Source organism: Mizuhopecten yessoensis, unplaced genomic scaffold (genome assembly GCF_002113885.1).
Source record: "Mizuhopecten yessoensis strain PY_sf001 unplaced genomic scaffold, ASM211388v2 scaffold9211, whole genome shotgun sequence".
NCBI lineage: Eukaryota > Metazoa > Mollusca > Bivalvia > Pectinida > Pectinidae > Mizuhopecten > Mizuhopecten yessoensis.
Window position 1 is genome coordinate 4267 of NW_018407934.1, and position 16161 is coordinate 20427.

General features: G+C 33.9%; 1 protein-coding gene across 1 annotated transcript; it reads left to right on the forward strand.

Annotated features, from left to right (window-relative positions):
- Positions 1-4465: 4465 nt before the first annotated feature.
- On the forward strand, positions 4466-14745 carry LOC110457551 (cholesterol 24-hydroxylase-like). Its single transcript, XM_021508881.1, has 11 exons — positions 4466-4539; positions 5426-5507; positions 5779-5852; positions 6093-6179; positions 6934-7072; positions 7768-7875; positions 8595-8722; positions 12597-12792; positions 13406-13497; positions 13684-13753; positions 14611-14745. Exons 1-11 carry the CDS (start codon positions 4517-4519, stop codon positions 14743-14745), a joined length of 1134 nt encoding a protein of 377 aa, XP_021364556.1. The 5' UTR covers positions 4466-4516.
- Positions 14746-16161: the final 1416 nt, after the last annotated feature.

The following is a 16161-nucleotide window of genomic DNA, read 5'->3' on the forward strand; positions in this document are numbered from 1 at the left end:
TAGAGCCTATATTAACACTGATTTGTTACCAGAGAGCCCATATTAACACTGATTTGCCACCAGAGAGCCTATATTAACACTGATTTGCCACCAGAGAGCCTATATTAACTCTGGTTTTCTAACAGAGAGCCTATATTAACACTGATTTGCCACCAGAGAGCCTATATTAACACTGATTTGCTACGGGAGAGCCTATATTAACACTGATTTGCTACCAGAGAGCCTATATTAGCACTGATTTGTTACCAGAGAGCCCATATTAACACTGATTTGCTACAAGAGAGCCTATATTAACTCTGGTTTTCTACCAGAGAGCCTATATTAACACTGATTTGCTACCAGAGAGCCTATATCAACACTGATTTGCTACAAGGGAGCCTATATTAACACTGGTTTGCTACCAGAGAGCCTATATTAACACTGATTTGCTAACAGAGAGCCTATATTTACACTGATTTACTACAAGAGAGCCTATATTAACACTGATTTGCTTCAAGAGAGACTATATTAACTCTGGTTTTCTACCAGGGAGGCTATAATAACACCAGTTTGCTACAAGAGAGCCTATATTGACATTGGTTTGCTATGAGAGAGCCTATATTAACACTAGTTTGCTATCAGAGAGCCTCTGTTTCCAGCTTGCTCGAATGAACTTAAGCGATGCCATTTTATTTAATATACGTTTTTCTCAAACTAATGCCTACAGCAGTTGAAATTAATCTAGCTTTCCATTTCCACGACAATAATTTCGAGACTTTTGTTACATGTCTTTCTTTTTGTCATTGCCTCTGTTTCTCTCTCTATCTCTCATTCTCAAAAATCATATGCATGTATACAGAGAAATTCGGAATTGTTCGTGTAATCAAATGAGAAAAAATATAATATCGTTTTGTCAAAATATATCTTGGAGTCATTCAAATGCTGCGGCGATTCAGGATATAATTTATCTGGCCTGTAGGCGCTTCCGTAATAGAAAATTATAACATAATCGCGAAGGCTACGTGGTCTCGTTCAACCAGACGCTTGATCACTTGTAATTCAAGAGTCTGGTCAAATATAGTACTTTAAAATTACCATCATCAGAGGGCAGTGTTTTTACTTTCCTCTCCGGACTTTATGTCAACGCCATTAAAACATTTAAAAGAATAAAGAAATTAATGAAAAAAAACGTACCTGACTATACATTCTTGTATCTGTGTAGAAAATGTGTCAAATCTCCATAAATTACAACTGAATATATCATAACTGAGCACAAAGCCAGCAGGGCTGACTGAGGTTGGAAAAAAAAGATTGCAAAGCAAGTGAGATTTGACCTGTACACAAATCAAAACACTAAAAGTTCTCACTCAGGTAATCTGGCTTGACTTATATCAATAGCCTTGTTAGCTTCATGAATTATTACTTCAAAAGTTGGAAAGGGTGTGTCTACCTTTGACCAATGACATCATTTACCACATATCTGTGATAACTTCATAAAACTATAGCACTGGGATTGACCAGATACTCTGTTTTGCGTAGCTTGAGCAGACAACAAGAGTCTGGTTGAACGAGACTAGAAGGCTACGTAACTGTGTCAAAGTGTCGAGAACATATGTGTTTGTGTCGCTGACTGTGAACATACATCAAGGATAAACACATCAAACATGAGTCTGCTTTTGGTGGAATTCTTAGGGATTGTAATCGCTGTATGTCTTTGTATTCTCGTCTCTGTAGCATGGATTATTCATCGACAACATCAAAAGTATGATCATCTACCCGGGCCACCCCGGGACAGGTAAGAATTGTAAAAGGGGTGGATATGATCTGTCATAAATATAGGTCAAAACTGTTTCATATATATGTATACTGTATTTATCTGCCTAAACAGTAGAATGTTTTGGTGCTTATATGTTTTTAATCATTATTGACAATATAAAATGTACAACATTCTAGGCCTTTTGTGCAGTGAATATGCTTTATTTAGAGCGATACCTTTTTTTCACGTATACTCAGGCAACGAACTTTCGATTACTATCTATATATTTGAATACTCACTGCAATAGATCTAGTTGTTTATGACAGACTTACACGTTCCAGTAATTTACTAGTGGCTCAACCGAAATATAAGGATCGATTAATATTTTATTCATTCTCTTAGGATGATCTCGAGACAAATCAAGCTACTTTTTATCTAAGACAAAAGTTAAATGAATTTCTCTAGAAAGGGAAGCAGTTGAACCATACGAAATATCGTATGTGAATTGGGGCGTTTCTTGCAATATACGTAGCACTCTTATTATTCCGTTAACTTAGAAATTACGTTAATCGCCAACAATCAATAACGAAGTACAAAACTTAAAATTTGTAAAATGATAAAATGTATCCGTCCAGTAACTGTAGGACAGAAACTCGATGGTCTTCAAGGTGAGGGTTAAATATGCAGGAACTTCACCCGGCAGTAACATTTCCTTGGAAAACCTTCAACGGAGGGGATGATTCTTTTGTGCCATCCTATCAATGACGTTGTGTTTGAAAACAACGGTTATCATTTGTAATCTGTATTTTTATTCTGGTCCCTCGTCAAAATCTGTTTATGTCCTCTGGTGTTCTTTTACCCGTGGTGTAATCGTTTTGTCTCTCACCACATGCTATCTGTCATACCATCGGCGATGAATAACCATTAACATGAAAGACGATAGAAAATTCGGAGAAACCAATATATCATAGTTCGAGTTCTTCTCCTTATGACGATTGTAAAACTTGCTGAACGTCATCTTAAGACGCTGAGATAGATTTACAATGAATCGACTCCATCACAACAATTAAGGTGGCCGTTATTTTTAGGACAATTTTGTGTTTGCATTCGGTTTGAACAACGATAGATTTTTTTGTGTGCTTGAGTTGTGTTATTTTTAGAATGTGATTTCTCACATTGACATTAATAGGAACAGAGGTCTGAGGGAGAAAACTCAATCGAAAACTTCAAGCTCGTTGACCTGGTTAGTTGCATCTGCTAATATTTTGATGAAGTTTTGAGACCTATTTGTGACAAAACACACTCATAAAACATATATATGATTACTGTATATTCTTTTCTCGTCCAATCTTTATTTCCCGGTGAATATACAACATAAATAAAATCTTACACTGCGTTTTGATTTAAGGATATAATCCTGTTTTGATGAGGTTTATTGGGTGTAAACCTCAATGGGTCTTGAGACAAATTCCATGAGAGTTTATATTGAATTTGTCTCAAGACCAATTGAGGTATTGTGCCTGTCTAACGCCACAGAAGGTACCGAAGCTTATGGTGTTAACACTAGCTGCAAGACGTCGTCCTTATTAGATGAATACGTTGTTTAAGTTGTTTTCATTGATTAAAACGAAAAATCAAATGAAGATGTATATTAGTTCTCTTTAATTCAACTAAAAGCTTTTGACAAAAAACAACAATCTATTCCAAGTCCAAGTTCAGTAGAAATATAAGTATTCACTGATATACAGGCGATGCATGATTAGGGTTTTGAATCAAGGCACATCATGTTTATTTCGGGCCACCGAAGTGAGTCTGCTATTATATCCTATAACAGGTCGTTTTCAACAGAATATAATAAATTCGCTGTCCCCCACACTAGCGTCCATCCCCGCATGTCGGTCAGTCCCCTCAGCAACAATGAGCTAGTCCTGTTGTCGCAGTCAGTTGACACAATCATTCATAAAACAACGTCTTTTAAATCGTCATTTGGTTTCTTATGAAACTCCATACTCAAACCGCATCGTGGCTTGATGAGCTTAGCCGCTGCACGACCGGTGTTTATCGGTCAGCTACCATCGCGAACACGGACTGACGTTTTGTAACTAAAATATCATACAGGGTATTTTTGTTTCGAATTAAGGTATACCGTCAATTTTTAAGATAATCAATGCTTGTTTAACATGTTGGTATGTAAATCAAATGATTAAGAATAAGCAAATTGGAACGATTTGTTTATTACGCAACTGTGTATTTCGTCACCATTGACAAAGCATCATCTTTCCCTCGAAAAAGGCTGTTCAATTAATGCTATTTTCAGAACTTTTTATTGCTTTTTTACTTGGAAAAATTATTGTTTTCTTAATTTCAAATAATGGAAGTGAGTGTAATAGAACGTAAATATAAGGCTTGAAATGCATCTTTTAAACATTTATGAGGGTATGCAACACGCATCATGGAATATGTTTGAACGAAACTGTGTTGCATTATCTCATAAATGTTAAAAAGATGCATTTTAAACCTTAAATAAACCTTTTAGATCTTTTGCTTAAGTTTGTTCACACTGAAAAATTGAATGTTTGCAGGTAACGTCACAGTTTGACAGTATTTTAACAATTGAATAAACAATCCATGTTCTTGTTACCAGTTATAAGTAAATCCTCAAAGAAAGCTCACGTTAGAAATTTTAGGACGATTTAAATACTAAACAATGCTTATATCTCTTAAAGCTTCTGGAAAGGACACATTCCATCTATCGAAAAGGTAAAAGCTGCCAGTGGAATCATGGATGACTACTTAGTAGAAATGTAAGTAAATCAATTATATATGAAGGAATACTTAGAAAATAACCTTATTTCAATTGATGATGAATTATAATAAGTATGTGTAGTTAATATATAAACAATGTTGTTGATGGTTTTTTTTTTTTTTGTGATTGTGGTTGTGTTGGAATTTTGTGCTTGTTTTTTGTTTGTTTCGTTTTTTGTTTGTGATTGTGGTTGTGCTTGGTTTTCGTGGTTGTATACTTGTTTGTAATTGTGATCATGGACGCGTTTATTTTTGAGTTTGTAGCTGTGTTCAGGTTTGTTTTTTAGACGTGTTTGGTTTCGTGATTTTGGATGTGCAAGGTGTGTGATTGTTGATGTGCTGTTTTTGTGATTACGAATATGGGTTGTTTTATTCTGAATGCGTTTGTTTTTGCTATTACGAATATGTGTTGTTTTGTCATTGAGAATGAGTCTGGTTTTGTGAGTTTGGATATGTTATATTGTGCGTGTAAGAGCTAGTGTCGGTGGGAAAGAGAAACTATTATTGGTTTATATGAATAACACTGGTAATAATAAGTGTTCATTGTCGAGTTAAAGCAAGTTCTAAATTCACGACGACCCTACGACTTCATAATTTAAACTGTTTTGGTATTATGCAACCTTTTTACTATATCTTCCTTATTACTTACAATATATTATATTATCTTAATATTTAAAAAAAAAATATTTATAACGTTTAGAATGTCTAATTTTTACATCGTCTTACACAAATAAAACTCTGTTTTATTGGCTGTTCCATATTTTAAGGCCATTACTATGAGATAATTATATTTAGTCTTATTTTGTCTGTGACAAGAAAATAAGAAATTATATCTATGCAGTGTTCTTAAAATGATTATGTTTAAACTTACATATTGAATTTCAGTTCCAAAACTTACGGGCTGGTATTTCGTCTATGTTTCTGGAATCAAGTTGCTGTCTTTGTTTTAGATCCAGAATGCATTAAGGTAAAACTCATTATATTTCATATCACACAAACCTATCGCTTGCTTTTACAGATTATATAAGTTTTCATTAACATTTTTAAAACTGTTTTCCATGGTCATAAGGAGTGTGCAGTAAAATGTTTTCCTGAACTGCGGTTTATGTTATATTGAAATGGTTGACATTTCGTTTCCAAAAGAGTAGGAATAAAGGTCAATCAAAGAATGTTTTAGGTTGATACACCGTCATGAATTGAATTGTTGTTATTCTAGTAAAATCTTTGTTTCATTTCAGGATGTTCTTGTAACTGGAAATCACCAAAAATCAAAACGTTTTTATTCTAGATTAACAAGCGTATTTGGTACAAGGTAATCCAGTTGTTTACAGATTTCTCCCGTTTTTTTTTTTTTTTTTTATTTTTTTTTTTAATTTTTTTTGTAAAATTTGTCGCGACAACAAGATATAAAACGTCATAAAACCTGGTATAATACTCGATAATTCAATGCATAAATGTTTTATATACAAATCAAGTGATTTACTATCCAGCAAAAAATGTCTAGAACTTCCTGTCAAAAGTAAGGTACTGCTACAAACTGAACCTTTTTCAGGTTTATTGGCCAAGGATTGGAAACGCAGCTTGATAGCAAGCATTGGATAATGCAGCGAATACATTTTGACCAATGGTTTAAACCGAGGTAAGTTATTGATTTAACATCAGTTAACACAAAGGGAAAGATGATTATGATGGATATAGATATATATGATTGAATGGACGACGGAAGGACTGAGATAGCATACCTGCAGAATAGCATATTTATACACATTGCAGCACTATAAATCATCCAGATTGGGTAACGTATGTATAGTAACTGAGATAACAAAAAGTATACACTCTATATTAAGTAAGAAAGTATGAAAGAAATATTCATGAAGCTTTCATGACATATTCAGTATGGCACATGTCACATTTTCGGCTTGATTGGATTTCAGAATTACTGCCGGCAGCCAATTTGTATGGTTACATTTGAAGTTGTTTACCGACACATCTCAGAAACAACTGGATGAACCTTTATGAAATTTACTTGATATGATCAATATATGACTTATTGTGCATGCCACATTTTAAGCAAGATCAAATTTTTGAATGGCTGCCAGCAGTCATTTTGTTTTTCGACTGTTGAAAATTGATCGCTGTTTTCATCGAGGGATTTCAAAGATTGGCGCAGGCAGCTGTTCATATTATGATTGTTAAAGCTTGTTACTGTTATCTCTTCGTTGACAAAAACAGAATACTTCATTTATTTGAGTTTTCAGATAATATCTCCTGCACTATTTCATTCAGATTCATCGTAAGGAAAGTGGTTCCTCTTGGATCTTTTTAAACGATATAAGCAAACGTTTTCCTAGCAATACTTTATCCAAATTATTGATATGTATAACCTCTTCCAGCTACATTCGGCAGTTTGCATCCGAATTCAATGTGTTTGCCGATAGTTACACAAAATACTTGGAAACCTCTGCGGACGGCAAGACGGAAATACACTTACTGCATTCGTTTAACAAACTGACGATGCATCTGTTGTATAAGGTTTGTATGAATGAAGGGTTGATTCTTTGTTATACAAACAAGGCTTGTTTGGAGGTAGAATATGTCATTGGCTGTTGTTAAAAGTTTATTTGGAAGCAGAGGATGGCATTTGTTCCACAAATCTGTCTTGGCTTTATTATCATATTGTTTTAGGGGTTTGTTTGCAAGTACTGCGAATATTATTTGTTAGTTTGTCGGGGATAAGTATATGCCATTAGCTATTGTATAAGGATAAGTGTATAGTATCGTCTAATACACAATGTTTATTGAAGAGTAAGGTATGTTATCGTCTGTTGTACAAGGTTAATCTAAGGGTATGGTATACTATCGATTGTCGTCCAAGCGTTGTATATGAGTAGTGTAAAGTATCGTTTGTTTTACCTAGTTTGTGTATAAGTAGTGTATATTATCATCTTTTTACCTCATTTCTGTATGAGTAGGGCACATTTTGGTCTGTTGTACAAGGTTTGTGTATGAGTAGTGCACATTATCGTTTGTTGCACAAGGTTGAGTTTTGTTAACACCTGTTTAATTAGCAATCACTAGAAACACAAAAATATGTTCTTAATTTGTACAGTTAATTTAGTTTTAGATAGAGATTTTCATGCAATCGATGCGTAATACAATTATATTTTTTAAGTTGATTACAACTTTCATTTAATTATCTTATCATGTGATCTGACACTTTTTTGCAGGTAGCATTCAGTGTAGATATGGGACCTCTACATGGCAAGAACCATCCCTTTGTTACAAAAATGAAGACAGCTATGTCAGGATTTTCGGCTCTCCTGGCAAACCCTTTGGTAGTTGAACGTATATATTTCGTAAATCTCAATAAACGCTAAGGAGTTCGTCCTATAAGGCGGCGCTCCGGTTTTGTTTCAATTATTTGTTTATTTCACTACCTTTAGGATGTCTTCTCATGCAAACTTAACATTTAATCCGCTTGAATATTTTTTTTTTATACATAAATTAATATACATGAATGTGATTTCATAATAATATACGCAACTGGTCTAAATTTTTCTTTTGCATGTTTACATTTTTCTGTTGCGCTCAATTGTGCCATTGTTTCAAAATAGCATATATTCATTTCTATTTCTGTAAATGATAGCTTTAAACTTTTGGTTTTGGTTTTGTGTGTGCCACACCCTGGCAATTACTCAACGTAAGACGTCGTAACCACTTGGCCACAGCCCCCAGAAAATCTAAATGATGAATGAAAATGTACCAATGTTGTAAAATCGATGTTACTGTTCTATCCATAATAATTTTATTTCGTATGTAAGACACTGAGTATAGTGGATCCACTTTATAGGTAATGAAAACCACAACTGATTGCACTGACACTTAGATATAAGATAAAATATGAATTGGAATCTAACTGTACTAAAGTAATTAAGAGGTGATAATCATATTGGCATTTGACAAGAAAAAGTAAAAAAATGCTCTGAGTGTACATGTTTATTTATCTTTGAGTGTGTCTTTTACTCGACAAATTACCACGTTATATTTTTTCCAGGTGGATCCGTTCAAATGGGGATTTCGCCGGGAAGTACGGGGAGCTATCAATTTCATCAGAGGTAGTGCAAAACAAATGATGATCGATAGAAAAGTTGCAATGCACCTTGACCAATGGTTTATGTCAAAGTAAGCTACTGATTTTACATTAAAAAACATCGAAAGACAGAAATTCTATGGGGTAAATGAGATATCTGATTTAACAGACGAACGCTTGGACTGGAAGTATAAACAAACAGAATAGCAGGTGTATGCCCTTTGCAGAACAACACATGTTATAGGTTTACCACTGATACGTGGACAGAGGACGTTTAGATGAATACCACATAAAGTGTCTGAAACCACATTATGTTTTAATAATTGTATAGTTGTTTAATGAACAGGGATAAAATGCCGTGTAAAACATCGCACTCACGAGGGTAGTTTTGTATTTGTATAACAGGATATAGTTAACACGTGTTTTATCAAAATAACGTAATATACGATATTGAATTGGTGTTTTACTCTCCAATATTTGGCAGTAAAAAATCTTTACATGTCTTTTCTATCTGTATTTTCATGGTATGAAGTTACAGCGTATAAAGCAAAAGTAAATACCCCACTTAAATTATTCATATCCTATAAATAGGTGAATGATGATGTTCAGGTGCACCAACATGTCAATGCAATATTTACAACCTTTATCCAGAACTGTTCTTTAATGCACTTTCGTACCAAGGCAATGTTGGATACTTTGCTTTAATTTCATTATTGTCAAAGTGTCGTTCTATAAGTGTTCACGCCGAACAAGGGTAATAAAACATATATCTATCTACTAGTGACAACTAGCGACAACCAACATAGAAATAAATCAATCACAATTCAATGTGGTTGACCTTGACCTCAAGTGAATCTTTGAACACATCGAAGTATTTCAATAATGGTAAGCCCTATTATTAGGTAGTTAGTCCTAATTTACTAAACGTTTCGGCGCTACCCCTCTTAATGCAGCTTCTTGGTTGATTATGATGATTTGTTGATCATGGTCGTGAGTTGATCATGATGACGGGTTGATCATGTTAATTCAGGAACAAGCCCTAGCTACTGCTACTGTATGAAATAGCATCCTGCTGCATTGATGTAAAAGGATCCTCTTCCTGCTAAGTCACATTTCGAGACTGACGCTTACTGTTGCTAGTGACACTATCCCCACGTCTCTTCCCTTTCCAATTCCAACTAGACACCGAATCTCCATGTATGTACACTGCTCTCACCAGCCTCCTGTGTGTAGTTCCTACCACACCCAACAACATCAATACTCTCCACTGTAGTTGAGAATAAGGAAACTCCTGTATCCGTTCTCTACTCGCAGACAAATACTCTCCAAACTTGTTGCTGACATTCTTCTATCTTTTCCTGTTACTTCTTCTTCATATTCCTCCTCTATACTTCCCCCCTGGTACCGTTAGTCCTTCCATCTAGATATGCTTGTAATTTCAGGACCTCACATGGTGAAGAATCAACTTCTGCTCGAAAACCTATTTTCTGTTGAACGTCTGTCCTGATGTCCGCGTCTCCTGTTGATATTAGTATTACATCTCCTTCCAAGCTTAGTCCCTCACTTCTCAAAACATTTGTTCTTTTGTGACTACCTTTTTGAAATTCGCTTGTTGCTATATGTGTAAATAACGTCCTTTTCAACGATATACTATTTCCTGGTAATACTTTACGATGTTTACCTATTTGTTTAACTTCTTTCAGCTTCATTCGACAGTTTGCATCTGAATAACTCGAGATAATGTCTTTCTTGTTTCATGTATGTGAATACGTATAGAATATGTACAAATGTAACTCATAATTAATTTCCATAAGATACCATAGTTCCATCCATGTTTATGTATTAATTCTTTTTTAATTTGTAAACTACATTTTTGTTTATACTATCAAATGATCTATTTATTTCACTTTATTGCAGGTAGCGTTCAACGTCGACATGGGATCATTACATGGGGAAAACCATCCTGTTGTGACGAAAATATAAAAAGCTTTAGCTGTAATTTGCAGCTCTCCTGTCAAACCCGTTGGAAGCTGTACGTACAAAAATCAATAAACTACAAACAACGACAAAATATTATTATCTTTGCTGATTTGAATGCTTATTTCATGTATAAAATGCATTTCTTGAACACAAATTACAGTGGATTTAGTTGAATGGTTATAAACACCAGCTTACACTGACTTATAATATATATAGTATTACCTGAATTTAATAAGGTAAGTATGAGGTGAGATGTGCGGCTTACAATGTCAGAGAAGAGGTCCCTAGGGATCTCAGTATACATGTCTTATAATTTTTAAGTGTTTGTTCCAATTAATAACCATATAATATTTTTACCAAGGTGAATCCGTTCAAATGGAGATTTCGTCGAGATGTCCGGGAAGCAATACATTTTATCAGAGGGAAGACCAGACAAGAGATGATCGATAGAAATGTTGCAAAAAGTAACGGCGACTATTTCCCCCATGATCTTTTGGAGTACATAATGGAACTAAAAGGTGATAATAAAATATAGTATTCTTGTACTTAAAAAGACGCCCCAGAGGGACACATTGTTGCCTTTCCGTTTATCAAACTTTATGTAATGGTATTATATGCTAGCTCTATTATACATTATTGAATACATCCCTATAGCACGAACAAAATATTTGAACCCCCTTTTCGAGACCACATTATTACTGACCAGCTGTTCGGGCCAGCTTATTTAATTATACTACGGGAAGCGAGAAAATCCTGTTTTATTGCATAACTATAACTAATTTCAAGTACGTTTTAAAATATCAGTTGTCTGTTTATTTGGTTTTGAACTTCAGCTGCAGATAAAAGCCTACAGAGGAAAAATACGATTTTATGATTTTGAAAAAAAACTAGATAACTAACTGTTGTTATTACATAGCTATAATACCCTGAAAGCTTTCTTAAATAGCAGTAGTATTTATTTAAAAAAAAAAGAGAAAAACAATTGAAAAAAATTGATTTTTTTTCACTAACATACCACTGGTTACATAAATGTTTGAAATCAATATCGATTTGAAGAATTGTAACATGGCAATTACATAATCGCGAATATGTCGATCAAGCGACTGTACAATGAATAAAAAAAGTTATATTGCGTGATCATTTGACTAATTCCATAAAATCAGGCTTTTTCGAGAGCATTGTATCGAAAGTAAAATATACCAGATTTCAGTAAAGAAAACAGAAACATTACATTATGTGCATTATGTTATACATTCACTATTTACCGTGTTCCATAATTTTGTCCTTAAATGCAGAATATATGTGTTTTATTTTCTAAATCATCTTATGAATAATAAACTATGAGGTAAATGAATATTGAAATTATATTTATATATAATATATTATCATAGTATATGTCTGTGTATTGTTTCAGAAAAGTACCCTTCTGTAATGACGGACGATATACTATTGGACAATTTCTTTACATTCATATTGGGAGGTAAATAAGATAAAATGCATAAATAAAATATAATATAATCAAGTCTCACATTTATTTTTTTGACTTTTTTGGCAACTTGTGTGTTCAGATGATAACGATAATTTCTAGGCATTGTTTGTGTTAAAGTGTCATTTATGGCCTTATTGATTATCAATCATATATAAAATATACTTTCTTTATATTTAAAACGAATAAAAAGAAGCTTCCTTTCAATAAAATATAACTTTATTAATATCGAACAGGACAAGAACCCGGAATGTTACAAAAAGTAAGAACTTATAATCATTAAAATTAAACTTTATAGGGTAACATTTATAAACAAGAAAAATGTAGTCAAAAATCATCAACACATTCAATAATATTGCAATTCAGGGAATGCACGCTCTTAATTGACATTTATGTTTTTCGCAACCTGGTAGAGTTTTATATTGACAGAAGAAATAATAGGCGATTAAAATATGTAAATAAGTTAAATTGATTTGATGCGGTATGGTGTTACTTATAAGGCTACAAAGAGAAATTGATGAGAACGTGGGTGCAGTGTCAGGGATCAGCCTGAATGAGATTGAGAAGCTATCTTACCTGGATATGGTGTTGAAGGAAACACTCCGCCTTTATCCTGTTGGTAAGGCAACCTTCCGCGGGACAATCAGGGACTACAATCTTGGCGGTCACCTCATCCCCGCCGGAACTGACATGATGGTAAGCATTACATGGTATAAGTTTATTTAAAATCTTATATATTGATATATATTTCGGGGAATTAGCTAAAATGTTGAAAAGCCCAACAAACAGTTGTCTTCTGTTTTTCTGTTTTTCATTTACTCAAACTCAATTTCAACACAAAAGACTTCTAACAATGTTAGAACATAACAAGTTATGCAAGAGTTAACGCCCTTTCTCTTATTACCAGCACAACCATAAACTTTACAATACATTATGTGATAAACAGAAACAAAAATCATATGTGCTGTGAAATATCATAATCTATCAAGTGAGTTTTCATTTCTCATATTAGTTATCAAAAGGGACGTTTACGCCAGACTACAATTAAAGTTCGGATGCAGTTTAATCAAACTTATAAATAAAGAAACGAATGAAAAATCATCTTTCTATCACAAAGGATCCATTTCATTTTTTGACAATTATCAAGTCTACAGTGCTATTTAATTGGTTTAAACACTACACGTTTCCCCTCAAAATAGTTGAAATAACCCATTTTGTTCTTTGAACCACTTTTGTATAGTAATAAAATGAAACCGTATTTAATATGCAGAATAAACCAGTGAGAGTACTTTGAAAATACGTTTTACAGGTAAGTTTCTACGCGACGTCCAGGGCAGGTCAAAATATAAGAGATCCAACAAAGTTTTCGCCAGAACGATTCCACATCGACAGCTCAGATAAGTAAATATTTGATGAACTAGGTTTTCGAGAGATTATTCAATGTGTAAGAAATCATTCACTCTTGAGCTAATGATTCTATTTACTGAAGGAAAACTAAATAGAGGCTTTTCCCTTTTCGTTTAGTCATACTTTGGTCTTCGACATAAAAGACGTTTAATGTTAAAGTCATGTTTTCTTCTTCTTCAGATTTAGCAAATACGCCTCCACACCTTTCTCAGCTGGGCCTCATACATGTATAGGGAAAAAGTTTACGGAGGTTTGTATTCTTCAGTGTAAGGATTAATATAAACTTAAGAAACCAAAAGTTCTATACATATCACGAGATAAATAAGTTTACTGTTATTCCGTTTTGATAAGGATTTGAGTTTCCACAACGAATGATGGTTGTTCATCATGTGTTCCGAGTTATTTAGATTTTATAATTACCAATTTGATAATTAACTATCGATAGTTACATTAACCTTATAAAAAACGGTCACTAGTTGTAGAATCTTTTTAACACATTTTGTTTGTAATTGTTTAGATTTGGAAGCACCGAAAACAATATCATGAAACACATGAAGGTACAAAAATATACCAAATATATATATATCATAAGTTACAACCAACTTCTCATTTGGAGAGTATTTTCCCCATAACATTAAACGCACACCTTAAATGGTGTTTTTTTGTGTGTTAAATTGAGTTAATAAATTGAAAATTTCGATTGATTGCATGTGGGGAACATGTATCTGCTACATGGCAACTACCTTCATGGGTATCATCTCTGTGTATATACGCTGCCTACGCCGAGTACATCCTACTAACATCTATTAATGACACTGCAAAACAAATAGATCTACCCATACACATCGATACTATGTGTCATATATCGCGGCGGATATATCAAATATCCACTTCGATAGATATAAAGTAAGCGAAATCACATGCGAGGTTTCAGCTTAGCAACTGACAGTGTCAAAACGGTATTCAACGAAGCGTTATATTGGGCGTTTTTATAGGAAAATATCCAATACAAATGGTTGCATTTCCGAGAAACTAATTAATTTCATTGTTTAAATTAATCTATTCTCTATCAATTTTATAATTTTTGGTTTAACCTTTATTTAACAGATACAAATAAAGATAACGATTTCCAAGATCATGCAGAATTTCGACTTCGAATTGGTTCCCGGACAAACCTGTGATCTAGCAGACAACGCAACATTACAAGCAAAAGATGGCGTCAAGTGTTTTTTTCTGTTCTAGGGAAACGGTTTCGGTGGCGTCATAGTTTAGACTCTGTGAGCAGTTTATGCAAACGCAGAATATCAACTTTTAAAAACATATTTAATCTTGTTCTAATCATTTAAGATAATAAATATGAACCAAATTAGCGGCGATTTCTAGAGCGTTCTTTGAGGCACCAATTCAACTTCATGCATCGTGGGAATTTTGTGTTAGACATCTAAAAAATGGAATCAAAATAATTGTATGGACAAGTCTTACTTCAAGACAAACTAATTATCCCCACGAAATTGTTTCATGTATCTACACTAAAATGAAACTATATTCTTTAAAAATTGTAAACGGTTACCGAGGTATTACTTTTATTAACACCTTAAGCACCTTACACATTCAACTTATGATATTTTTGAGGCTATAGATTTGAAGCCGCATAGTAAAGTAATGCATTGGTATGTCGTATGGTATCATAGGTCATCACACAAACTGCCAAAGAAAAGGCCCTGATTTCGAGAATTGGCTACGGCGCGAGAAATTCGGAACATGTACAAAATAATAGCACACACTCACACGTGGTAGCACCTGTTAAAGTCTATAATAGCACACACTCACACGTGGTAGCACCTTTTAAATTCTATAATAGCACACACTTACACGTGGTAGCACCTGTTAAATTCTATAATAGCACACACTCACACGTGGTAGCACCTGTTAAATTCTATAATAGCACACACTCACACGTGGTAGCACCTGTTAAATTCTATAATAGCACACACATGATAGCACACACTCACACGTGGTAGCACCTGTTAAATTCTATAATAGCACACACTCACACGTGGTAGCACCTGTTAAATTCTATAATAGCACACACTCACACGTGGTAGCACCTTTTAAATTCTATAATATATTCAATAGGCCAAAAATAAATTACCCTGCCGATTCAAGGGGCCAAATTATTCAGACTAGTGTTTAACCATAATGGGATGTGCGTAAAACCCCGTAATATATGGATTTAAAATTTAAGAAGAGATGTATAGTTAATTTCAAATTAAATAATTGGTAAATTCTGTTTACTTTCACTCAGAATAGATAACTTTGGATATCGCGATTACGGCAAGCATCGGGTACTATGAGAATTGAAAGGACTTCTGATAAGACTAAGATAGTTAAAAGTGCAGTTAGTATAAGTCTTTGTGTTACACAGTTGATGGTTTACTAAAGGTTTAAATAATGTTGAGCACTACGAGTCCATGCACAGATCAATGTGTCATTATGTGGCTTCTTTAGAACGAAAGGTTAATGACACAGAATATAACGTGATACCAACACTTCGAGATTATGACCGAGCGTGCGGAAAACAAGGTTGACGTCTGTTAACGTATTTGTGTCATCGTGACTGCTATGGCGGTATGTGGACTATATCTATATTTATGTTAC

Excerpts from the sequence above, each read along its gene's own strand:
- LOC110457551 (XM_021508881.1), top strand. The coding sequence starts at position 4,517 with ATGGATGACTACTTAGTAGAAAT. Across the intron at positions 13,498-13,683 it reads CACATCGACAGCTCAGATAA|ATTTAGCAAATACGCCTCCA; the intron begins GTAAATATTTGA and ends CTTCTTCTTCAG. Across the intron at positions 13,754-14,610 it reads TAGGGAAAAAGTTTACGGAG|ATACAAATAAAGATAACGAT; the intron begins GTTTGTATTCTT and ends TTTATTTAACAG.